The sequence below is a fragment of the Eleginops maclovinus genome, chromosome 24 (genome assembly GCF_036324505.1).
Source record: "Eleginops maclovinus isolate JMC-PN-2008 ecotype Puerto Natales chromosome 24, JC_Emac_rtc_rv5, whole genome shotgun sequence".
Lineage (NCBI taxonomy): Eukaryota > Metazoa > Chordata > Actinopteri > Perciformes > Eleginopidae > Eleginops > Eleginops maclovinus.
Window position 1 is genome coordinate 5,585,447 of NC_086372.1, and position 26,368 is coordinate 5,611,814.

At 43.1% G+C, this 26,368-nt stretch overlaps 1 protein-coding gene and 1 long non-coding RNA gene across 3 annotated transcripts; both read left to right on the forward strand.

Annotated features, from left to right (window-relative positions):
* The first annotated feature begins 10 nt into the window (after positions 1 to 10).
* On the forward strand, positions 11 to 2,087 carry LOC134861007 (uncharacterized). The gene is made up of 3 exons (XR_010165343.1): positions 11 to 112; positions 1,065 to 1,177; positions 1,261 to 2,087. It is a non-coding gene; the product is annotated as an uncharacterized LOC134861007 (long non-coding RNA).
* Positions 2,088 to 8,949: 6,862 nt separating this feature from the next.
* On the forward strand, positions 8,950 to 25,797 carry LOC134861003 (transcription elongation factor A N-terminal and central domain-containing protein). Of its 2 annotated transcripts, XM_063877960.1 has the most exons (3): positions 8,950 to 9,066; positions 24,205 to 24,397; positions 24,666 to 25,797. In XM_063877960.1, the coding sequence occupies exon 3, from the start codon at positions 24,671 to 24,673 to the stop codon at positions 25,544 to 25,546; it is 876 nt and encodes a 291-aa protein (XP_063734030.1). In that variant the 5' UTR covers positions 8,950 to 9,066; positions 24,205 to 24,397; positions 24,666 to 24,670; the 3' UTR covers positions 25,547 to 25,797. The 2 variants fall into 2 exon arrangements, with proteins under 2 accessions (XP_063734030.1, XP_063734031.1); XM_063877961.1 differs by lacking the exon at positions 8,950 to 9,066 and having other exon boundaries at positions 24,192 to 24,378.
* The last annotated feature ends 571 nt before the right edge of the window (positions 25,798 to 26,368 follow it).

Consider the following 26,368-nt stretch of genomic DNA (forward strand, 5'->3'; position numbering starts at 1 on the left):
GATGTCAGATGTCATTAGCATATTTCTGACTATATCTGATGCTTGCGCAAAGACGCTCCACTACTGCTGCAGCGCACCGACCAGAAAGCACCCAGCATCCAGAAACCCTCCGGTAAGCTCCATTCAACAAATACCTCCTATTGTCTGAGCTGTTACTGCCTGCAGTGAGAGTGAGGAAGAGCTTGGAGGAAGATGATGCGCCTAATCTAAAGAAAAATAGGATAATAACGCAGCGTGTTTTTGTGTGTTTAACAGCTCATAACACAGTGTAATGTGACAGCAGGTCACGCATGTGTTTCTGTGTCTTTGTCTTACCCATTCAAAGTGGATTTTCCTTTGTAGCCTTTTATGCACGGGGATCCGTTATACAATGACTCTACGCGCGCATATTTAGCCACGGTGCGTTTTTGGGGTATATTTGTTTTTATTGTGGAGTTGAACTTGGATTTTGAGGCTTGCATGAAGGCGATCAGGGCGGTGGTTCCTCCAGATTGCACCCCAAGGAGGAGAAGAAGTACGTGACAAGTGAATTTGCGGATGTGAAAATCCCGAGAGGACCCTTAAAACCAAACTTTATATTTTTTTGGATGACATTGTTTTCATCCTAACAGCTATTTTCTACATAATATGCGCGCAAGAGCTTCTCTCTCCCCCCCCCTCCCTCCCTCCCTCCCGTATTTATTTCTCGGTCATCGCAGCATGTGGACTCCTTTTGTTATGTAAATGCCCTTTTTTCCTTTTTTTTTTGCACTGGCTTCATTGTCTGGATCAGCCCGTCCCCTGTGTGCAACATCCCGAGCTGTGTGTGTTGGATAACGGGGACGGATGGCAGGCAAATCACGCTGTGCAGAGCCGCAGGCGAACAAAAGGAGGCGGACGCACATTAGAGGGAAAAGTAGTCCGCATTTGCGCATGTACTTAAACTCAACAAATGGGTTTTTTTACCACTGAGATTTAGGCAACGCCCTTAACAGAAAGTCTGGGTGAAGCACATGTCCAAATAACATTGGAAAAATAGATACATATGTTTAGATCTTAACATGTGCTTTGTTCTGATTTCACAGACTACCTGCAACAATGGATGACAAGCCTGACATTTCAGAAGTGCAGAAATTCGACAAATCGAAGCTAAAAAAGACCGAGACGCAGGAGAAGAATGTCCTGCCTACACAAGACGGTAGGGAGAAGCATTACATCACTTTTTACTGGCTGTTTATGTTTAAATTTGACAAATCTAACAATCCCTCCTCTCTTCCACAGTCATCGAACAGGAGAAGGCAGACAAGTCGTGAAGCCCCTCCTTCCCATCATGCACTGTACACCCCCTTCCTCCTCCTCCTCCCGCATTGCCTTGTTTTCAGTCACTTCTTTTTAGATGTATAACTTTGTAACCGAAATTATGAAACGATAACCACGCTGCACAGCCTGTTAGGGTTTGGGCCCCGTCCCCCTGACGCTCGTACGCCACCTTCACTGACGATGAGTAGGATGTGAGGCAGAGGAGGGGAGCTGCACGTCCTTTCTTCACCACCACCTAATGACATCAAGGTGCAGCAGACGGAGAGGCCTCGGGGACGGGGCGTGGCCTGCGTCCCAGGAAGCTCCACCGCCGTCTCACACACCAAACACCCTACTTCCTGTGTGGCTGCTTTTGCGCCCCGAGCCATGGCGTCAAGCTTTTAACTTTTTTTTATTGTTTCTTCTAATTTTCGGGAAATGCACAACTTTGTTTGTACGCTGGCCAAAATGTAAATGCCCCCCCCCCCCAAAAAAAAATGGTCTGTTTTTTCTTCTGTATGTACACAAGGATAAACATGTAAAAGATTCCATCTAGATCTGGGAGAAGGTCTCTTATGGACCTGATTTGGGCTTAAATTTGAACGCCTTTTTTGTCAGACGCATTCGGGATAGCTTTAAATCTGTCTCGTCTGAAATTAGGAAAAAAGCAATTGATTCAATTTGTTTGCTTTCAACAATCCTTGCAAAAATTGTCAAAAGTTTCCAGCGGTCATGTTACTCTGCCACAAACCATTACCAAAAATGGAAAACCGTGAAATGTTGTAATAAAAAAGAATTTGTTACTAAAAGATTTGTGCTACTTCTTCTTCTACACACTCTTTACCACAGTCCTCCAGTTTGCTAACATTATCGTAGCTCAGACTCACTCGTTTCACAGTTGCCAAACTCTCCTCCAGCATTACTTAGGGATGAGGCTGTGCAGCATTATGAGGCTTACATGTCTCAAGCCCTGCAGGGATTTACCACCACAGTAGATGAATTTTGCATCAGTGAGAATGAAAGCTGTTTTGTTCGAGCACCTGTCACGAAGGTCTTCTCTCGAAGAGGTTGCTCACTTTAAAGTTTAATGCAGTCCTGTGATCCAGGAAGAAGACTCTTTCTGGACTCAAAACAGCAGTAAAAAACAACTTATTGCTCCATCTTTTTAAAGGACTTATGTTACAAACTTATATGGTATGATACAGTGGTGGGATTATGGGCCCTGATCCCAGAGGACAGTCTCGAGAGGTTTACTTACGTCCTAAATTAGCCACCGCCTATAAGCCTTAATGTCATTAGCATGACGTGGTTGACATTCCCTAAACAGCATGCCTTTATTTAATGCTAACTAGCTTGTGTTCAATAGCGTTAGTGACCTTTATAGGAGGAACCCTCTTCCTCCCCACTTCCCTAAACATGTTGAATTAGTCAGCATGGTTGTAGCATTTTTAGCTAGCAGCTAGGAGTGTCACATGGGACATGAGTCGACATTTCTTTTGAGCATGTCATATTATGGCAGCGTTTGTCTTTATCGAGGTTGCTCAGCTGTGTCTTTGCATGCCGATGGACGATCGATTTCGGATGGGGTGATAGTCGGTGTAAGTGGATTGGTGTTAAGTCAGTTGCTCTTAATAAGGCATTAATCTGTGAGGAGGAGGAGGGGAACGTGGGCCGAAGATGGGATTAACAAGTCCCTCTGCATGCTGCATGGCTCCACACACCCCTGCACCACGGAGAGAGGAAAGTGGCAGAGGATTTTAAGGTGGAGTCACTGTCCACTGCCTGGTTACCCATGGCAACAGCTGCTGCTGAGTCACTTCCTGGGGATGGGCGTTGTGATGCATAATATCCTTACATAGGCTGCTTGGAATATTTAGGAGATTAGCACATTATAACCGGGGGGTTGACTCATTACCAAATGCCATTGTTGAAGCTCCATGAGCAGGCTGTTGCGGAAGGGGTTAAAGGGACAGATCACAACAAAAGTGTCGGGGTATATTGGCCGTAGAGATGTCTGACAAAGGAGTCCAATGGAGGCGTTTCAGGCAGGGTTTGGTTTTAACTAATTGGTTTAACCGAGACACAGACTATTGGTTACTGAACGCCTGATGCATCTTGTACAGAAAAAGAGGCCCTGTGTGTCGCTATTTGAAGCCCTTATCTTAAAGCCATCAATCCTCCCAGCATCACTAGCATGCGTTCAGAGTCTTTTTGCAGCTTCATTGTTGGACAGGAAATAAATAAGCAGCTGAGCTCATTCACCAAGTGTCCCTCTGTTATCTGTGTTGTATATTATCTGCAGGTTTGCCGAGTCAATTATCCTTCTTTCTCTCGCTGGAGACCAACACTGCTGTTCATTTCCATGGCAACTACCCACCCAGGAGCCACATTTAGCATTGCTACCAAAGCAGGGACGTGCCACGCGCTAACACCTGACCATTTGCTTGAATCAACTCAAGAAGACGGCCTTAACAGGAAATATATGTTTGTGTCATTCTTGTCTGATTTTCTGTGGTGTCATTGTTGAGCGATGGCTCTCTCAGCTGTCCGATCAAAATTAGCCTCAGTTATGCACCATTTGTTCCTTCGCTGTGCAAACTCTCACCTCTTTATCGACACATGGCAATGACACACACATGAGGAATGAGCAGCAGTGTTTTAAGAGTTGAGGGCTGTGTGAGTGTGTGTGTGTGTGTGTGTGTGTGTGTGTGTGTTTGAGCTCACAGGATGTGACTTCAGAGTGTAATTCAATACAGCTATCAAAGCGCCCAGGGAGTCCCACACCGTCTGATGCATGAAACTAAATCTTAACCCAAGCAGAGGAGAGATCTATAGGGGGATTTTCTTATCAGGCTCATAACAACAAAAAGCATATCTAGATACATGCATGCATACGAGGCAATGCTTTCCAGACTTTTATTTGATTGTGTGCAAGAAAATGTGTATCCCTCAAAAAGTTTTAGCAGTCGTGTCTTCATGTGTTTACTGGTAAGTGCTGCTCTGCGTCCGGAGTTAGCAGGGAAGCAGGAACTCAACTTTTAAGAGCACCTTTCTGAAACAAAGACACAAAGTGCTCTGAAGAAAGGAGAGCAAAGCAAACAAGAGTCAGAAAGCAGGGGCCTGTTGGCTGCAGGAAGCACAGAAACAGCAGGTTTAAACGTAGCATAATTACATCAGATCCTGTGGATTGGTAAAAGTCTGTTAACAGTTAATTGCACCATCAAACGGATGCAATAAGTTCAGCTGGCTTGTTAATAGTCATTGGGGCAGAAGGTGGGCGTGGCCCTGCAGCAGCAGCCTGTCTATAGCTGGGGTTGATCATCACAGACGTGCTCGATCAGTCTGGCCCCAGATGGGTTCAGATCAATGCCGTCTAAATGGTGGTCCATAATGTTGATGCATTAGTCAAAGCAGAATCGATGCATTACAGCAGGGCAGAATGTCGGCATTGTGACTTGATGAGGTGCTCCTGAACACATCCTCTCCGAGTGTGACTCCTGCAGCCGTGCATGCATGATCACACATGAACAGATGCATGTGCGTGTGTCACCTCGGTGTATCCTTGAGGTGCAGACACCGAGAAGCTCTCAGTGGCTGCCCTCCTGAGGGGTTATACAGAGTGACAGGCTTGACATTTCCTCAGATGAGACGCTCCCCCACCGCAGGCACACTATGCATGGCTGCTGCAGACACCTGGCACTTTTGGTTTCTCTTTCACAAAAAACACCATGTAGAAAATGTCTTATAGAGTTCATTCTTTGGTAGGAGAATCCCGTTTCTGGCAACACATGTGAGGCTGCAGTTATATTTTGTCATTAACAGGATGATTTCTAAATTAAGTTATACATATAAGCCATGAATGCCTTTTTTTTATGGATGAACCCCCTCAAACTTCCTCGCCTTCACATGTCTGAAGATAAAAGGTTGATGCTTTAAAAGCACCAGAAATCCTTGATTAGGAACTTTTCAAATAATATTTTGAAATCAACTCAGCGAAATATTTCTGCTTTATGAAACCTTGAAGGATTGTGTGTGACCCTGGGACTCTCGGAGGCGAGTTCCCCTCTCTTGAGGAGTGTTGATGATGAGCTTAAATTACCCTGGCAGTCCCTCTAGAGAGCTGCTTAATGATGGCCCCCTTGCTAATAACAAGCTAAGTCATGTTTTGTTTTCATGTGAGTTTTATTAAGCAAAGAAAAAACCCTCACCTGTGACTGAAACACAGATCCAAAGTTACTGATACCTTGGATGATAGATATCCACGTCAGTCTTATCCTTTGTGCCTCAGCTTGCAGTATCTATGAATCATTTTCACAAATGATTGTTGTACGGACACTTTTTGTTACGGTTCAGACATGCAAATGCAGGTGAAAGGCCCAAGGACACCTTTTCAAACTCACAAATTGTGATTGATGATTCTGTATTTGGAAAGGCCTTCACACTGTCCTGGCTCCAGAGGTGGAAAAGGTACTCAGGTCTTTTTTTCAGTAGAAGGTGCAATATCCCAGTGTAGAGAAGTTGAAGTCATGCATGTAGAACTTTACTTAAAAGCCCCAAAAAGTATTGGTTTCTATAATTGAGAGAGGTTGTTTGCCTCATGCTGCTGCTTACAAATGAAGCCTGTAATGAATGGTGTGTATCAGTGTGTATCATGATGGTGGAGCTTCACTGACACTCTCTGTTTCTCTCTGCACATGGGCTAAAGGAAGGATTGTTATTAAGTAACACAAAGCATGTAACATGTTTTATCTGCCATCCATCAGCTCATTATGTTTGTTTTATCGACCCGGAGCTAAATGGCAAGCTCATGCAGCTCGAGATAGCTTTGAAGCTGTTCCTCCCGTCATTCTCTCTTCAGGCGCTCAATAAAGCCTCCTCATGGCGTTACATCATTCGGAGACATGAGACTTGCAGAGTTGCTCAAAGGATGTTGCTCAAAGGCTTCATTGTGCAACATCTTGCTGGGATCTGAAATGCACACAGGATTCTATCCCCTATAGGCTCTAATGAGTCATGTTGAGCGCATGAAACTCAAATGAACACAGTTACATTTGGTTGTAACAAAAACACAGCTCTCTGGACACCACACCCAATATCTACTTAACCTCATAGTGGTTTGACATGGTGTGTATGTTGTATTTCCTGTTGGCAAGGTCAGTGCAGTGGCGATATCGCCTGCCGGCATGGCAGTGAGTCACAGTGGGCCACGGTCAGGCCGAAGCTGTATCAACAACAGCAAGGAAACACTTACAAGGTAACACAACGAGGAAGCACGACTCCTACCATCATGCAAGGGGTTTGGACCATTGCACTAGTCTCTATAATTGTAAATAAAGGTTAAATATATCCCCCAACTCTAGAGAATCTGTTGTTTGTTGTCAGGAAATCATTACAAAACCAGAATGGCTCTTGGAAAGCACCGACTCCTGCCAATGGTGCTCTTCGGATGTCCCATCTTCCCTTGTTGGAAAGTCCAGAAGTCCAATATATTTCCCAGAGACATTGAATTAAAAAAATTGTTGTTTTTTGGTTGTTGTAAATATACATTTTCCTGCAGCGCAAATGCCATCTCTTGCAATGCTAACGGTAACAGACATAACTAGTATCTGCCCTGTGTTTCATGTACCCTTCAAAATGTACTAGGTTATTTTTGGGCCCATGCTTCACCCTTACTTAAACCAAGTTTTATGTAAATACGGCACATCTGTAATCCGGCTGACAGACTTTTGTTCTAGCTAACCTTGGCTAGCAGTTTCAAACTAGGCTAAGCTAATGATCTTGTATAGCTTCATATTTAGAGTACATTAATGAAAGTGGGGTCAATCTCGTAATCTAACTCTCAGCATAAGCACAAATGAGTATACTTCCCCTTCCCCTTCCTGTTAATTATTTATTTGAATGTTTGCATTTTATTCCGCGAACCTCTTGGACAAAAATCCCTTTATTCAGAGTAGCCCATTTATGTCCAGAGATCGATTTAAATGTGGTGCATCTGAGCTGAATCCATTATGAACACAGCTACGCAGGGGGAAATAAAAGCTGATGTGTGGTCTGCTCGGAGTTAATATACGGCACACACACATAAACACACACCTGCATTCACGCCCACAGACCCAAGCTCATGAATGCCAAGAGATTTAAAAACCTGGAGAGCTGATTTTCCCTTCGTTAGCGGAAAGTTTGGCTTCATCCTGAGATTTATTGAAGCTCAAACATCGGAGATCTGAGAGTGTGTGTGCACAGAATTATAATGATATCATTGATCTCTTGGCTCATTCTATCACTTAGTATGCAGTCTGGATGTCCAAAAAGGCACCCTGAAAGCTTGTTGTTTTCTGGCAATTCATGTGCTTTGTTGAGCTCGAGGTATGCTGTAGCCTTTTCTGTCAACAACCCAGCAAAGTCAAGGACGTCGACACAACAACTTAAGCTACCATTCTCTTCAGGCATTCGGGGAATTCTGGACCTCATGTTGTTTTGTTTAAAGGAAGTGAATACTCTCACTGAGAACGCATAACACAAATGTTATCCTATTGAAAAGCCATTTCCCATTGTCATCCCCCAATGAATGAAGGAACTATTAAATCACTCCTGCACATAGAGGCCTTTCGTTCAAGCCTTGAGAAAGTTTAAGTCTCCAGCATTGCTGAGCATGACTTTTGACTCTGCGAGTGAATTTCCCAACATGGATCCAACCGACTACAAGATTTGTTATCATCACAGTGGTTTGCAAAATTGAGTCCAATTTTTCAGCCTCTAAACCCACACATATTCTGGATGATTGTGTTTGAATCCAAAGGTCATGAGTTGAAGCCCAAACCCGCAACATTGCAAATAAATTGTTTTTCTATAAGTCGACTTCAGGATCCTTCGGGGTTTTTACCCCACATGGAGGAATGGGCATGGACTGCCGCCAAAATCTGTTCGGCTTCCTTGGCCTCCTGAGTGTCCCAGCATGCCTTTCAAAATAAAAATTGAATAAGGCCTTTGTTTGCTAGCTCCATCCAAAAAGGGAAGTCTGGCTTCATTTCACTTCCCCTCATACCGTATCAGTATTTACTGTTGTGGCTGCTTTCAGTGCTTACATTTCGGAACGAGTTTGTTTGATTGCAAAAAAAGAGTTTCACACTTTAAATGTCACTGATTTCAATAATAGTGTAGAGATTGTTTTTGGTTACTAGAAACAAGCACTGATTGTCATTCTGTGGCTGAACTGGGAGTCTTTATGCCATTTTCATGGTAACAGATGCAAATTTGCGATGGATACATGACTGAAATTATGTGTGACTGTTTGAAAGTTAGAAATAAATGTATATTGTGTCCAACCTGAGGGGATTAAAGCTCCCACATAAGGGATGAATCCTAAATGCTGATTTGAAAACCTCTGTTCAATCATTCATATTGATTTGTCAAATCTCCTAAAAGAGATGACTCAATAACAGTCTCTTGAGACAATCAAAAGTAAACAAACTTCCCAGACTGTGACTCACTGATACTGAGTGAGACATTTATGGTCACACCCAATCAATAAAGATAACATCAGATTAATTTTATAGTAATCCTAATTATAAGAGAACAGCCAGTGAGTATTATCAGACTGTTAATCTCTGGAGATTATAATGTGTACATGAGTCAGCAGATTAATGTCTTTGCAGCACAAGAAGGAATGGCAGCATTTTTCTTGTTATTTTAGGATTTTTGTGCAAATAATCTACTTCTCAAGGCTTTGCTCTAAAATAAGACCCGCTGGAGTACTTTTGTTGTCGCTGCACGAGGAAGTCAAAAGAGGTGATTGTACTTCCTGTTTTTAGGCGCTAGTCTTTGGCTCAGCAGTGTGCCTTACTGCCAAGTTTCCTCTATTGGAGAATCAAAGGTGAAGCTGAGGTCTCCATTAATGAATTATAGAGGTCTGTGAGAATATTGTTTGTTTATGGCAGTATTTAGTTCTCATGAAAACAAGCCAGAGGGACAAAATGTGAAGAGGTTACACACGACTGCAGAAAAACAACCAATGAGGAAGCGTGCTAGGGATGCTTGTACTGTAAATCAGGAAATGGGACATCCAACTAGCTGCTGTAATTCCCCTAAATTGCTCAGTTTGAGCCGTTGCTGGGTGAATAGAATACCAGATGCCTGAGTGTCCCTCCGTCTTTGCAACGGGAAACAGCCGGTCCCTGTGTCTTTTTGTCCGTTGAGGCCCCCTCCTAACATAAAGGCTTTAGTCAGACGTGTGCCTACATTCCCTTGCGCCCCCCACCTCCACCGGCCCAATCCAACTTGGACTGGACTCCCACCCAGATGAGCACCGACTCACCCTCTTTGTCTGCAGATCTGGCACATGACCTGCTCTGGCAACTGGCATCGTGGGCAGAGCACCAAACGCCACCCACAGACCTATTGTCCCCCGTGCCCCTAAAATACTCCCTGCGCCCCAATTTAGGCACGTTGCCAAGGCGGGCACAACAACAATAATGGCGTCATGTGTTGTGAGTGCGGAGTAACGGTTTTGATGGAGAGCCTCAGCGGGCATGCTTTGGCACCATCTGGATTGTCTCAGCGTGGCGGTATCAAGACAAATTTTCAGGGAAGTTATTGTAATATTTTGACAGCAGCATATAGTTTCAAAACGCCATCATTACCTCCGCCCACGAGGGTATGCTTTCAGATCAGTTTGTCTGCCTGTTTGTTTGCTTGTCATCAGGATTACAAAAACTACTGGCACGATTTTCAGAGCAAATGGTGCAAACGGTCCAAGACAGCAGCCTCCCTCGCCTATCCAGAAACAACCGCTTTGTGTCAAGAAAAGCAACGTATATTAGGGAAAAAACTGGTTTACTGCATCAGAGGAGACCTGAAAAACCGCGACACAGATACTTGACCTTACAAGTATGTACATGTTTGGTTTGGCAAGACCAAAATTCAGGTCTCATCCCGTGTGTTGCACAACAGATTAGCATTCCGATGACCGCGATGAATGTAGGCGGGAATAACTGATGTGGGAGAGGCGGGAATGCAAACTGTGAACTTGGACACCCCGGGCATCCAGGGAAAACTGAACTAGTTGGATGATGGTTGGATGATAAGACCTTCATTTTCATTTTTTTAGACATTCTTTAATGATTATTTACTATAATAAAAGCAGCTCAATGAAGCCTAAAATGCTGTGAAATTAAAACTCCTGCAGCCAAATATTCACCAGCCTGAGCCAACTGAGCTCCACAACCCCCCCTTGTTTTTATTTGATTAACAGGCTGTATTTCTCCTCGCTGTGGCTTGTTATGAACTCTTTTTGGCCCACAGCTCCGATGAGAAATTTGAGACAGAACAGCAGAGGATTACTGGGAGAAACAGAGAGAGAAAGTTGGGTGGAGAGGAGGAGAGGCCTGCCACGATCGCAAGAATCCTCCTCTTCTCCTCTTCATCCACCCTCCCCCACCATCTCCTCCTCGGAGGTCAGAGTGGGGTTATTCCCCAGAAACAGGCCCACCCTCGATCTCTCTCTTTTCATAACAAATCTTCCCAAAATACAAGAGTACTCATGGGCCGGGGAGCCTGGAAACTTATACAGACTGTTGACAGTGTATGTGCAGGGTGATGTGTGTTGTATTATGTCTGTGTGAGGTCGGGTGACCGATTGTCATCTAAAACAACTCTGAAAAAATCCCTTCTAAAGCAAATAAAGCTGCTAATGCTCGGTGATGCATTTGCAGAATCTCTGCATACAGCAAACTGTAGTTAGGAATGTAAATAGCTCATTTGTAGTAAGCTGGACACATTTAAATGAGATGATTTGCTGCAAAATGTGCTGGTGTGCCCGAGCTGCTGTAGCTTTGGATGTGTGCTCGATATTTGTTGTTGTTGTTGTTCAGCCTTCCCGAGGCTATCCTCAATGACTCTGCACAGTCTAAATTAGTTTGCTTCAGTAATTCCCTCCCATGTTAAGTTAAGTGGTAACAAAGTGGTTTTATCAGTGTAGCTTAGCATGGAAAATGACGTAGGAAACCCACCCTGTCTTTGAAGTCCTGTGCCTCTTGTTAAAGGAACAATGATAAACAGTCTGCTAAGTGTGTTGACATTGTGACGTGAAGTGGAGATTGACAGAAAAGCAGTTTTAAACAGCCTCCGGTTAACAGTAAAAACATAGCAGTAAAATGTCTATACGACCATTTCAACAGATTCCACCGAGCTAAGTGATGAGATTAGATAGCGTTCGAGTCAAACCCCACAGTGCAGCCTCCATAACCCCCTCAGCATCTGATATGGAAACAATAGGCTCTCACATTCCTACACCCTGCAGACAGTAGACGACCTGAAGCTATCAGAAGCTAATCAATTTGCACAGTGACGAGAACAGGCCTGCTAAATGGATTCCGTCATTTGCACATCTCTGTCATATCAGGGCTCGGCAGCGGGAGAGAATGGTTGCCAGAGGGGTGATATGGTTTAGTTGGATTGCAAGTCCAGACTCTGTGCCAATAAATAGGACAACTGGTGCTTCTAGCTACAGAGAGGCTGCATGTCGGGACGCTCTGCAGGGCGACGGATTACTTTTCATTACTTTCAACAGAACGGACATGCTGATGTACGTTTCTGACTGCAGCAAGAGCTCAGGGTGCTTTTGTGGTTTGATTTGAACTGTGAGCCTAAGAGCAGAATGTTTGACGTTTTCATTTAAAGTGTCTCTTTAGCTATGAAAACTCCGAATCAGTTTTTAAGTGGTCAGGTGATATCTTGTATATGTTGACATAATCAAACATCCCCAGCACCCACCAGACTGTCTGAGAAAAACACACAGACACACTAATCCATTCTGACAAGATGTTGATAGTGTTGCCAGATGAGAGAGATGTGCAGGTCCTGACAAACTCATTTAGCATGTGAGTGAGGCTGGATCTTACGTAACTCATGACAGATAGAGCAATACACACTGAGAAAGATGGTATTTTTGGTACCTCGGGGTACACCATTAATCCAACTGCTGTGCTGTTGTCAGAGCTGAAGTGGACATCATATTATAAGCCTTCATGACAATGCCCTCTAACTGAAATGCATGCTTAGTTAGCATAAAGGAATGACACTACGAAGCACTAGGAAAAGCAATGTGACTTTCTGCAATTTCACTGAAGTAGAGTATAATTGATAAGGTAATTGTAGGAAATACGCCTTTACTTTCTTGCTAAAAGAAACTCATATTTTTAGGCTACATATGAAGCTCCAGCTAGGAGATGTTAGCTTAATTTAGCATAGCAACTGGAACAAGCTGACCACTGTAGTAATGTAAAGGTAACAAGCATCACTAAAGCTTACTATTTATTATGTTATAGTCATCATAATACTTAAACCAAAGTGTTCAAATGACATGGGGATGGTACAGTATGTGTTGTATTGTGATGTGGATTTAAGAACTTGCAAATACCTTCACTTAACCAGCACTAATGCATTTAACTGAAGGTTGTAATCTGTAAAATAAAGCAGCCATACATGAGTGGGAGTGGACGAGGCCCGGAGGAATTGAAACCTTGTGTTTAAAACTTGAGAATTAAAAGGTCAGAAGAAAGGGGATCTCCTCGCAGACAAAAGCAGAGCAACCTGTTTACATGGGAACTGGAGCAGCTGTTGGGATGACAGATTTTGTCTTCTGGGCCTGGGGTCAGGTCAAAATCACTGACTAAACTTCTTTAATAGCACTGATCAGGTTAGCGTTTAAACAGAACCACTGCTGGGTAAAAAACAAAGTAGGATGGGAATTTCTTGAGATCATATTCTGCCCAAAGCCAAACAAAAAAAAAAATCCATGACAATTGTTTTTCGATTCCTGAAAGAAATATGTGTCCCACAACATCCAATTCCCCTCCGTTATGAAAATGCTGATCCAGGATTACAGCTCATCTCCGGGTCATAATATCAGCAGCAGTCATTTTAATAAACATTACAAGGGAAGCTGAGAAGAATTGTCTCCACCACATGAACAGATTGCAGACTAAAATAAGACTCTCCTCCATTTATCAACACTGTGTTGTCATGGAAATGCTCGTCGGGGCCCAAAGTGAGCAGATGGCGCGAGAAAAATCGATGGCTGAGACTCAAACGAGCTGATCCGCCGATTTGCTTCAGTCCCAGGGGGAGAGTGTTTGGACTCGCTCTCAGCTTGTGTTTCACCAGTGTGTGTGTGTGTGTGTGTGTGTGTGTGTGTGTGTGTGTGTGTGTGTGTGTGTGTGTGTGTGTGTGTGTGTGTGTGTGTGTGTGTGTGTGTGTGTGTCTGCAGGGTAAAATAGAGGACAGGCTGTTTTTGTCTTTTTCTGAAGAAATTCCTAGATTGTAAACATCGGGTGTGACTCGCCTGGTAGAAAATGTTAGGACAAACTCTATATATTGGTTTTAATTTTTAGGGGACGATAGGGACAGAACACGTTAATGAACACAAGTATCTCAAACATTTGTAAACATGGTAGAGTTGGGAGAAATGCTAATCAAAATATGTAAAATAAGCACATCAATCATCTGGAATTGGAGTTGCATGCCCATAAAACTAGATGATCACTGTCTCCTCTATTTTAACATCCTTGCTCTCATGCAATGTTATAATCCTCTCTCAGCTCCATCTCTAATACTGTCACCATCTATCATTGATATTTTCCCGAGGCTTTTATTTAGAAATCTGCCGCACTAAAAAAAAATAATCTCATTGTTTTCCTCTTTGCTTATTGAATTCATATCAGTAGTGCTGACTGACGGACGGATATTCAGACAGTCTGGCCTTAATGCAACTTTCCAATATTACCCATAATCCACTGGGGTACATCTGTGCAGACTAGTCCTGGTGTAATGCTTAGAAGCAGCCAATCAGACCTAGTGTTATGTAATCCCTGCATCCATCCATCTAGCAGCACAGTGAAATCACACACACACACACACACACACACACACACACACACACACACACACACACACACACACACACACACACACACACACACACACACACACACACACACACACACACACACACACACACACAGAGACTCCCATCATTTTATATTTGAAGTGAACTTGAACGAGACTGCTATTCTCCCTAAAGACACATTTTCCTCTCTCCCTTTGTCCGTCAGCCTTTCGGCCCTTTAAACACACACACAAGTACACACCATACACACACACCAGCCATAATTGCAAACATTCCTCCACCCGGAGCCAACGTGTCCTGCTGTGCATTCCTCAGACATTAGCCCGAGCCGCAGCTGCAGATGGGAATCACTGTAATTGCTTCTGTTGCATTTATGTCGTCAGACACAAACACTCACATGTGCATTAACAGTGACGTGTACACCTCTGGATGTTTGGGATGTTATGAATGTGTTCTGTTGGCTCTTTGGGACACTGCTCATGTGCAGTATGAGGCCCAGAATGTATATATTTTGAAAGTAATACCTTTATTGATCACACAGCAGGGGGTCTATGGCAGTCAAATACATTCTTCTGGTCCCAGTGAATATGAAGCCATTTTCCAGCATGTTATTCTAAATCTAACATCTAGTTTGATGTGCTATAATGTAGCCAGGGCAAGTTATTCTGGAGCATAACTAATGGGTACTGGTAGATCTTGGTCAAAAAGGAGCACATCATTTCCTAAAAAGACAAACATCCTTTCCAATCTAAAAACTGTGCATAAATGTAGTCCCTCTGTAGAAAAACAGTTTATTCTGGCGATGGAGTAAGTTTGGTTTTCAGCCTTGAAACCACATCAGGAAGTAACTATAATGAGCCACATGTTATCTTGAGATATGGAGTTACTCACGCTTTGTGCCCTCGATTGATAAGGCTTCCCAACTGTTTATGCTGCATTTCCAGAATGAGTTCTAAAGGCTTTATTCCGCACACTTTCAGGTTCATATTTGTATTGTGTGCTTTAATGTTCAAAAAGCTCTTTATTTTTCTCATACTGCCTGTGCTGCGGCACCTCTTTTCACCCTCTGTCTGAAACCAGGGTCTGCTCTGATTGGTTGAAAGCATGAGGACCCATTTACAGTACTGTGGTCAACTGGAGAGAAAGCCTTTCCCACTTCACAGCCCCTTTCTGCCAGTTGTCCATTTTCCTTTCACTGTACAGTATTAACACATCCATGGCGGGAAAAGCCAGGCAAGCTATTGTCTGATGGGGGGGGGGGGGGGGGCACCGTGGTTGGCAACCAATAAGAAGGCCCCCCTGCTGCGACGGCTGTCGTGCTGTTCCACTGATCTGTGGGCATTCTTGCTCATTAGCGGCCTTTGTTGTACGCCCTGTGTGTGTGTGTGTGTGTGTGTGTGTGTGTGTGCGCGCACATTGGGTGATGAATTGACTGTGGCAGTTAAAGTAAATGGAAGGTAATGAATATGTATGAGACTTCCAGTAAACAGTGTGGGGGCATCTTTGTGGCGCTTGTTTGTGCGCGGCAGGTGCATCAAGCACATTCACTGTTTGTAGTGTGACAGCTCTGAACCTTCACCTGAGGTCAGGGGGTGTTCTCTCTTGTTTTCGCAGCGTGAGCGTCCACAAAAGAGCGTTTCCCTCTTCTCCACAGGGAGCACAAACACAGCCTCAGACGTGTCGCTCTTACCTCATTTTCAGCTTCCTGCCAATGGCCCGCATGCAGCCATATTTGGACACAAAGGAGCACGCTCCCGTTTTTCTGTGCAGGAATTTCCCAATCTGGCGCCTTTATATCTGTTAATCCAAGCTGTGATAACAGTAATAGCATCTTTCAAGGGAGGGAGAAGAGGAAGAAAGTGAGAATAAATAATGTTTCCTCTGCACATAGCTTCCAGAAACTCTGAGGGCTGTTAAATATTTATCCTTCTCACTGTTTGCAGAAAGGGAAATTCAGTATATGTATCCTTTTGTGGTGAAATAGTGGGTTAGAAAAAGAAATGAGAGGTCATCATGAGTGAAAGTATGTGTTGCATCACATCATCCATGTCAGTATCAGCTGGATTTTGGATTTTCATTCCCCTCTTTTTAGTTTTTGAGGGCAGGTATAATGGTTTCCAAAGCATGAGGTCAGCTCTGAGGAATGTGGGCAGTCCTTTCCTCTGTTACACTGAAACCAGTCACACCACAAGGACAGAAAGTTACCACATCAAGAGGATTTCAAAAAAACCGTCATGTCCCTGAACTGAAAATATGTTGATTTTGGTTCAGAGAGCAGCCATTGTTTTAAGGAATGTGAGAGGAATGGTGGGTTTATTAAAGCGAGGGCGGCAGTCACATAACACAGCTTTTTACCAAGGAATATATATGAATCTATAATTGATTTTATATATAGCATATTGTATTGAATTATACACATGTACTGTATATTATAAGTTACAGTACGTTGGGTCTGTTTTGCTAAATTATTGAAATTCTATAAGTTCAGATCATGGCGGTGTCGCAATATACAGCTATTGACGATAACCGTGATATTTACAAATGAAATATTTACATTTTGTTAATAATACATGTAAGATAATATTGTGTAAAACACTACAGAATAAATAAAACCTGACTTGTAGCGTCAAAATTCCCAGCACATTTTAAGAGGCTCATCACTGCGACTTGATCCAAATAATAAACGGTGCTGAACTTCAATCTATTACATTGTTTTCTAAGGAAATAAATTAAAACAAATACTAAAGCAGGACCTTACAGATACAGAGAATATCTGATTCATATCACCCTCTACTTCATATTTCACAGCGCTGCTCATCATATCTGCATTTTGGAATATTGAATGTTGAAAAAAGGTCTGCAGGCAGTTGACACCAAAACCCCAAAACTGCTGCAGATGTTTTGTGTTTTATGCATGCAATATTTTTTCTGTGTGACCCACATTACAAAATGTGTTCTTTTGACTTCTTTGGCTCACAGAATAAGTGGTTATTCCCCTTAAAGGGGCCCTATTATGATTTTGCAGGGGTTCCCCTTTTCTGTAGTATGTTTATGTGCATGTAAATGGTCTGCAAAGGCTCAAATCCCAAAGTTAGTGTTTTAACGGTAGATAGGCTTGATTATAAAATCCAAATGGATGTATTACAGAGTAGACTAGCCATTTTTTTCCCGCATGGTAACAGAGGAAGGAGACACCGATAGAGTCAGACAGAGAACCGAGAGCAACCAAACTATCTACACTTCTGCATTGGCCCTCGCGAAGGAGGAAGTGGGATGGCTGACTTCCTGCTGCCGGCAGAGGTGTATAAAGAGGTCCTTACCCAGAATCCCTTGCGCGAATTCAAGCAGCAGAAAGACAGGAAGTGTGACCGGGCTTGATAGCAGCGGGGGCTACTATTTGTGAGCGCAGAGCAGACAAGAACGTATCTGTTCGGCTTCCTGTTGGTTGTTTTGTCAGATGCGAGTGGCTCAATGTGTCTTTATGTGTCAAAATGAACAGTTTGTGCTCTGTGGTCGCCACGTGGCTAGACAAAGAAACCTCCACATGGGCTGCGAGTGTGTGTGTTTCTGCAGCTCTTGAGTCACATTGCCTGCATCAAGCCATCAGAGATTGCTGTTCAGCTTTTGCAGAGGACGAAAGGGGGGATAAAAGGCTGCAGCTGCTGACTCCACATCAATCTTGGTTTGATAAAAACCTGATGTGGAATTTTGGCCCTCGCCTCCTTCCTTCCTTTTTTCTCCCCCTGGCTTGCCAAATAAGGCCACATCTGCTCAAATGTGAGCTCTACGTCATAGGTGTCGCTCAGTGTGCGTCGACTGAAAGAATGAGCAGAAAGAAAAGTTTGATGTCCCGCTGACTTGATCCCCTAGTTTTACTATGAAATGCATGACATCATCTCCCCCTCCTCCCCCGTTCCTCTCTCAGTCCTTCATCATTCCTCTCTTTCTTTGCCCTGCCTTTTTCTTTCATATGTTCACTGTTATGAAACCTTTGCTGTAGCGTGGAGAAACATTTCCCCTTTTTCTCGCCTTGTCACAGCTGCTTTGCTTCACCTTCTGTCAGTATCAGAGTCCACCAGATTAACCCACTTGTGGTGTGTTTAGACCAAGAAACTAAATGGCAAATTACTATTTATCAACCTCTGATGTGACCGCTGGCTTGTAAAGAGGTCAATTTGTGCTTGTTTTGATGCTGGGGTGCACGAGAATTGAGGACGGTTTTAAAATGAACCATGTTTTGTTGCTATTAAAGCACATGAGACTTAATTCAATATTTTCGGTACATTTGATTAAGTTATATCACTTTTTGTCAATGTAAATCAATTTTAATAGATCCTTTTAAAAGTTAGTTTCAAAAATAAAAGTCCCAAAACAAAATTATTTTGGTATGTTTAGAGTTTCTTAACACCTGTTGTCACGGTGTTACAAATAGGTGACAGGCTAAATGTTTATTTGCTTTGAGGCTTAAAATAAATATTTGTGCAATTGAGGAGGGTCTTTTAAGAGATTTTGAGCCTTATTTCCCGCAAATTTGATACATTGATTTTTTTTTTTCAATGAAAATCAATTTGAATAGGTCTTATGAGTTTCAAAATAAAAGCACCAAATTGTTCGTTTTTAGCCCTAAAAGCAAATGTTTGACATTTAGTAAGCCTCAATGCTAGACACCCTCTTCCTGTTGTGTTACTTCCTCTAAGCTGTGAACAAGCACATTGTGTTTTTTTACTTTAAAGTTCCTCTTTTGGACGGAGCTCAGTGGCTCAAAGGGAGGAAGTGAGATGCAGCGATGTGGTTTACCTCACATCAACCCAGAAACAAAGGCCTGCAGTTCAAAGCCAAGGCTAATGAAAAGAGCATGACCTGTCTTCAGATGTCCCCTCTTAAAGAGAGTGTGTCTATGTGTGTACCATCACCCTGATATCATTGTGACAGCAGCTTTCATCCCGTCAATAGAGATTCAAGTGACCACCACCTCCGTCTGCTGCAGACTCCTCATGTTCAGCAGTTCAGAGGTGAACTATTTGTAGAACTGGAGGAGAAAAACCAAACATGTGTGATGTTGGAGTGTGTGTTCATGCTGAGAGTGTTTGGAAACGTTTGCTTGACCTCTGCACTGCAGCCTTTACTCCTTTAATTAAAGATAATGATGCTATTTTCCACTGCAGTGTTTTCTAATATCTGTTCTGTGCTGGTTATCTTCGTCAGCTAAAGTTACAGGGGCATAAACACTGAAACACTCATCAGAGGTTATGGTGCTTTCAGACGGTAAAAGGGCAACCCTAGATTCTCTCCAATGTTGCTTTGCCTCCAGGATGAATGCTAACACCTGGTTGCTACATTTTTTGCAAGTTAAACGCCCAGAAAAATCCAGGGCTGCAGGGTATTTGCAGATAAGGACACCTTAAGCATTTAGAGGGGCTATTTTTGTTTGAGGCTTTATATTTTCGGGAATAAATTCTACTTATTGTGCCTTTAATTCCCTTGCAAAGCACCTATTAGCTATAGCCTTAGCTTATTTCTCTATCAAACCAAGCTGTAGCTGCAGACAATGTGTGATAACACAAGTAAGGGTTTTTATTGATTGCATTTCGCTTTCAAAGCATGAAAAATTGTCTGTTTTTAAATCTGATTTGCTTATGTGTTGCCACTTAAATCGGATGAAAGCAGATTTCACAGTGTTTTTATTTTTGTCCAGACTGTAAGTGTGATTGCACCTTCTTGTCACCTAAATCTTTTCACAGCTCTCTCATCTCATGCCTCCAACTAAACATGTTTGTGTACAGCATGTGTGTGTGTGTGTGTGTGTGTGTGTGTGTTTATGTATTATTTAAAAGTGAAAAAGAGAGAGGGGGTGGCTCCTGCTCCCCTGTTGGCTGGTAATATCTTTGCCACATGACCAAACAGGATTTTGTCAGTGCTTTAGAGTGTTCACACTAACACACACATATATTCAGTAAATGCATTTCCAGGTCATCCCACACTTTCCTTCTACCTCAAACTCTTTGTTTCATACAGTATATCCGTGGTTCCTGGAGCTCCTAATCGTGCATCCATCAGTCGTCTGAAAGTGGAGGACAGGCGCCGAGAGGAGAAATGGAGGATGTCGGAGGGAGGGGAGGAATGTGTTTGTTAAATCTGCAGGGCAGCGAGAGGACGAAGAGAGGAGAGGAGAGAAAGAGCAGGAAATGAAGGAGAAATAGAAGATGGAGATAAATGGAAGAGGGTATAAGAGAAAGGTGAACAAGGACTAAAGGTAGAGAAGCATCCTGTCCACACTCGCTGCAGGCCCATGGATCTTAACTGTGGGATATCTGGAATTCAGACTCAATCACACAACGGAAATTACCAACGAAGTGAGGGGGAGAGAGGGGGGAGTATCAGGCTAAAAATCTAAAAAGGACAGTACATGCTGCCCTATGTCCTTTCTCTTACATGAACCAATACATTGTGTTCCTCATGCACTGGTATTCTGAAGGTTTCCACAGAGTTCATAAATCCCTCTCAGATGCTTTATATCTTAGAGAGAGAAGATATGACAGTGACGAAGTCCCGTTAGACAAAAGCCCTCTGATTTACACACAAGGCACCGCCCTTCAAGACAAAAGCCACTTCAGCTCTTATCTTAACGCACTTATATAGCCTGACCTGGTCATGCAGGTAGATCTTTAACTGTGTCTTACCTGAAAGTTGCAGTAAGCCTTTTTATGTAGTTTTGATTAGATAAGCCTGGGAGTTGTGTCACTTTGTAGGGTTATTTTTTGCAGAAGACGACTACGATATATATATATTTTTCATACGTTCTTTTCCTCCCTCACACACATGATAACACACACTATTAACTTCACCCACAGCTGAACCAAAGGAAGCCCCTCACACCTGTGCACATGTGCAGCCTCGCCCCTCCACTGTGATCACATTTCAAATGCTACTCCAGTGACGCTGCACAACTGTGAGCATCCCAGGAGGATGTGGTTATTTGTAACCCTGAGATGGTGGTGGCGGATTTCCCATAAGGCCGAGCATGCGTCCAGTTGGTGTGTGTTGGACAGGGGGGGATTTCATGGGAAAACAAGTGTGGTGAATCAATGTGGATTATTCACTCGAGGGAACATATGGCTGTGACCACAAGGGATTAGCATGCACGTCCTTCAGGAAAAGTCATGATAGTAAAATCCACTTTTATTCATGTCACTGTTTTGAGTGTTCAAGTTGTTTGGAAATAAGCTTACAGTTTGATGCAACCTTCCTTTGAACTATTACCAGGAAGTGGGTTGCTTCACATCACAAGGATCCAGTTTTCTTACCAAGAAGCGACATAAACTGTGTGTGTTTGTGTGTCTTGTGATCGTGCATTTGACTCCCCTGCAGGGCAAACCACACACAGGCCGATATCAGTTTGAATTGTTTCTAGGGTTTTGTTTCAAAAGGACAATATTATGATGACATAACACTCGCTGGTTTATGTGGTTGCATGTTTGGGGAGAATCATTTCCTGCCTGAGGCGCTGCACGACTCAATAATAAGTATGAACTAAAGACTGTGACACTTTGTCTGCTTTAAAATAGAAACACAGACCCGATCAGTGAGAGCAGAATGAAGCCTGTGGCAGAAACACAGAGAGGAAACACAAAGACATAAAAAAAAATGCTCTCCAGTCATCTGTCATCACCTTCAAGGTCATGATGGGTGTGTGTGTGTGATGGGTAAGGGGGCAGCAAGGCAACCCCCTGTCACACACTCACTCGCACGCACACACCCTGTCAAAAGCATTAGGAACAGACACACAATAGAGGTTGATTTTACCTCTTGACAGATTAACAGAGATCCACCAAACCTAAAGTGAACCCATTATATAGTGATTGAGCACATAAGATAAAATACAAATAAAACAATACAATGCATTTTAGTGCACTTCTCCTGCCATAAATACAAAAAAAGGCAACAAATAAATATAGTTGAGTCTATTTAAATCTTACTGTATTTATGGGATAACAGTTTTTGTAAAATGTGTCATTATAGGTTTTATTTTAGCTTTTTTTTTTGTAGTTCTTCTCTGGTTACAGAAACAGAAGGAGGAAATGACATTTTGTATGATGGGTAATTTTTCTTCTTCTCCAAAAATAAGTCAGGCCTAATGTATCTCAAACATAAACACAACCTTCCCTTTTCTACCCTCGCTGATAATGTGTGTACAGTCCCTAAGTGTGTTTTTATTATTGCACCAAAGTGATTCATGATTTCCTGAACACCTACTTTTCTTTGATGCTCACACACACTCTGAGACAACAGAACACACTCTTTGTGCTGTGTGAACGTGTGTGTTTTCATGTTGCTGGGGGGGTCTTACTATATTGTCATGAATGTCTGCCGATGAAGAAACTGATCACTTTAACAAGAAAAGCCCCTCCTTAGGATTTGTCAAGCAGCCCAGTCCAGTCCAGTGTGTGTGGGTGTGTGAGTGTGTGTGTGTGTGTGTGTGTGTGTGTGTGTGTGTGTGTGTGTGTGTGTGTGTGTGTGTGTGTGTGTGTGTGTGTGTGTGTGTGTGTGTGTGTGTGTGCTCATGCATACATGCCATCAAGGGTGGCGTGGTCTTCTCTAGAGGCGGAGACAACAGAAGCAGGATGTGATGACTCCTCTTCTTCTTCTGAATGCTGAGAGAGAGCGCCACCTATCGATGAGGGATGTGAATATAAGCAGCATGCTGGTAAAATTCCACTCTCACACACGAGAGGAGTGTGTCCTAGTACAACAGGCTGCAGCAAAATTACTTTGTTGATATGATCCCTGGAGCCTTGTGTGTGTTTTCAGGAATTGCAGTCATGTGTGTGAGGAGGGACAAAAAGCAGGGGGCGTGCAAGGTGTCGACTCCTGGAGGAGGATTGTCTTTTTGTTGAAAGCCAAACTGGACCCCACCCATCTCAACACACACACACACACACACACACACACACACACACACACACACACACACACACACACACACACACACACACACACACACACACACACACACACACACACACACACACACACACACAATTATTTTAGATATGTAGTTACTTATTATTAATGCTGGGACATGTCTCCATGTTTTAATGTTCAGAAAGCTCTTTATTTTTCCCATACTGCCTGTGCTGCAGCACCTCTTTTCACCCTCTGTCTGACACCAGTGTCCAGTCTGCTCTGAGTGGTTAGCCGAGCATTTCTGTTGTGATTGTTCAACCGCCTAGAGATGTCCCGCCCCTTAACCTATCAAATACAATGTGTTAAAGCGCTAGCCAGTAAAAGCGTAAGTGCTACATAGTGATGTCACCATTTTCTGGTAGTAAACAAAGGAGTCCAACGGAATTGTTTCATGCAGGGGGGGAGTGTGTGGGAGAGAAACTCCCTCTTCACACAATCAATTTTCCCTCCTACCTCTATTGGCCCCAGCTGAATCAATCTTAAAGCTCATTTATAATATGGGATTAAAATGCTGATGTCATTCACAGTTTATGTAATGTCACACTGCTCAGCTGTTTATATGTCATGCAGCTATTTCTGTGTGAAAAATAACATATATAATTAATGGTAGTGCTTTTAAATGTGAATTAAAAGAATATTTTGATGTCAAAACTCAGATTTTGTGCTATTTTAAATGTGATTCATGGACACATATACAGCCCAAAGTATATGTGTATCACAGATTATAAACTGGACTACAAATCCTGTCATATCAATAAAAACGGCATGACAAATGTGCAGTTAATGAATCCTACAAAGACATTTTTTTTTAATTCAATAGCTTTCAGGGTACATATTTATATTTGGTATTTTCCTTTTTCTGATTTGATAAGAAATTAAATAGGTTACGTGCAGGTATTGCTATGTTTGTGCCAATTAACCAGAACAGGCCTGTTATTGTGACACAAACACAGATTAAACAGAAAGGATTCAGGATGACACTCCCCGTATCTAGATGGAATCATATAAAAGAAAAATGCATTGTAATTCATGCTCATCTTCAATTCTCTTGACATTAGAAACAGACCCGAGCTTTAATGAGTGAATTCTGTGAGGCTGCAGCACCATCTAGTGGTTCAGTCGTGCACTTCCTGTTTGAAAGACAACAACATCCAACATGGCGGCTCCGGTGTCGACATTCCCAGCTGGGGAATTGATTGTTTGAAGGAACTGAAAACCATGAAGCATTTCAGGCAAAACAACTCAAAAAGGGTAATGTTGAATGATGCATTCTCAAAGGGCTTGTATGCAAAGCTGTAGATCTGTATTTGGATGTTTTGTGAAAGACATTGTGCATGAGGCTTTGTGTTTTCCTTCTTGTCTCCTAAAGAATGCTGATACGTATTTTAAATACCTAAAATGAAAACAGCAACATCTATTTCTAAGTATTTCCTTCAACATTATAACAGGAGAAAAGCAGAGAAATTAAGGAGCATTGCTGCAGGTTTAAATGCATACTTCCTTCTCTGTTTCCTTGCAGCCACCATGGATGCCAAAGAAATAATCCACTGTGCTGTGCAGATAGAGAGATCCCTCACAGACAGGAGCTATGGGAACATCCTGACCCTGCTCGGTGACCTCTATAAGTCGCAGGTCACAACGGAGCAGCTTGAGACGACAGACATTGTGAAAGTACTGTACAGGCTCCTGAGAAGCTGCTCTGATGACAGCGTGAAGCAGACAGCTAAAGGCTTGTTGTCTAAGTGGAAGAGACAGTACAGCAAAGAGACACACGGAGTGAAAAGCAGGGAGGCTGGAGATGGAGGCGTTTCCAAGCAAGAGGATTCCAACTTTGAGGTAGAACATGCTGCTTCCTGTAGTTTCTCATCTGTGAGATCCAAATGTGTCCAGCTCCTCCTCTCTGCTCTCTGCCCTGAACCTCCTGATCAACACAAGGCTGCAGATCTGGCTACAGATATCGAAAAGCACGTCCATGAGCTCCACACATCCAGCCAGGTGAAATACAAAGCATGTGTGAGGAGCAGGGTGGCCAACCTGAGGAATCCTAAACACAAGCATCTGCGTCAGGGCCTCCTGAGCGGCTCGCTGTCCCCTGAGGCGTTCTCCCAGATGTCTGCAGAGGAGATGGCGGGCGCGGAGCTCCGGCAGCTGAGGGAGGAGTACTCGTCCAGGGGGGTCATCGAGAGGCAGCTTCCTCATGGAGTAGAAGGGACACAGACGCATAAGATAAGATGCAAAAACTGTGGGGGGTCGGACTGTAGGGTGACGCAGGTGTCCAGGGGGGCTCTATTTCTGCCCGCGTGGGTGAAACAGAGCGGCCCCGATGACGACTCCATGACCTTTGTGACCTGCAGCGGCTGTGGGCAGCAGTGGTACCACAGTGGCTGGGTCTGCCTATAAATCGACAGCAGGACTGCAGAGAAACAGAGGACATTATTTAAGTATTTTTGGAGGATAATGGGTATTTTTGCATGTTTGAGCACATACTTGACATTTAAATAAGACATTTTTAAAGATGCATTCTTTATTTCATACGTGCATTCACCAGTAACTCCATTGTTAAAAGCTCCAACGTGGCTGATAACCGGGTGACTGCCTAATGCAGCTGCAGAGTGAAACCACAGCTTTCAAAGAAGTTGCTTCATCATCTTCCTACTGCTGAATCATTTCCTGCCTCCTGCACTTCATCTATACTTACAGTAACTCATTTAGATGCTATTCCTGAATCCTTTTTCTCACGTGAACGATTTCTGGTCAGGGGAATGATGTGAAGCCACTTTGGAAAGACCTCTGACCTCACTAATGTTTCATTTTGTGGTGTTAAGGTACTCTGTCGCCCCTACTGTAGGTCATTAAATTGCCGCCCCTCGCTTCCTATAATATCCCATTCATTTAGAGCTTCAGTGGATGAGACATCTGATCTTAGAAAAAATTGAGCATGTGAGTCAGTAATCCCCCTCCCTTCCCCCATATCCCATGATCCTTCACTTCATGGTGTGGTACAATGAGTAATTTACACGTCATCGTACCAAACAGTCCGAATACTTTGAGAAATATCTATTTTTTTAATAAAAATGGTTGGTTCCTTAGCTGAAAGTGGGGTTGATATGCACATCTTGGCTCAACACAAACTTTTTGTTTCTGAATTTGTTATTTAAAGGCTAAATTAGGCAAGTCCAAAGATAAAACCCTGATTCTCACGGTTCTCATGCGGCTGTATTA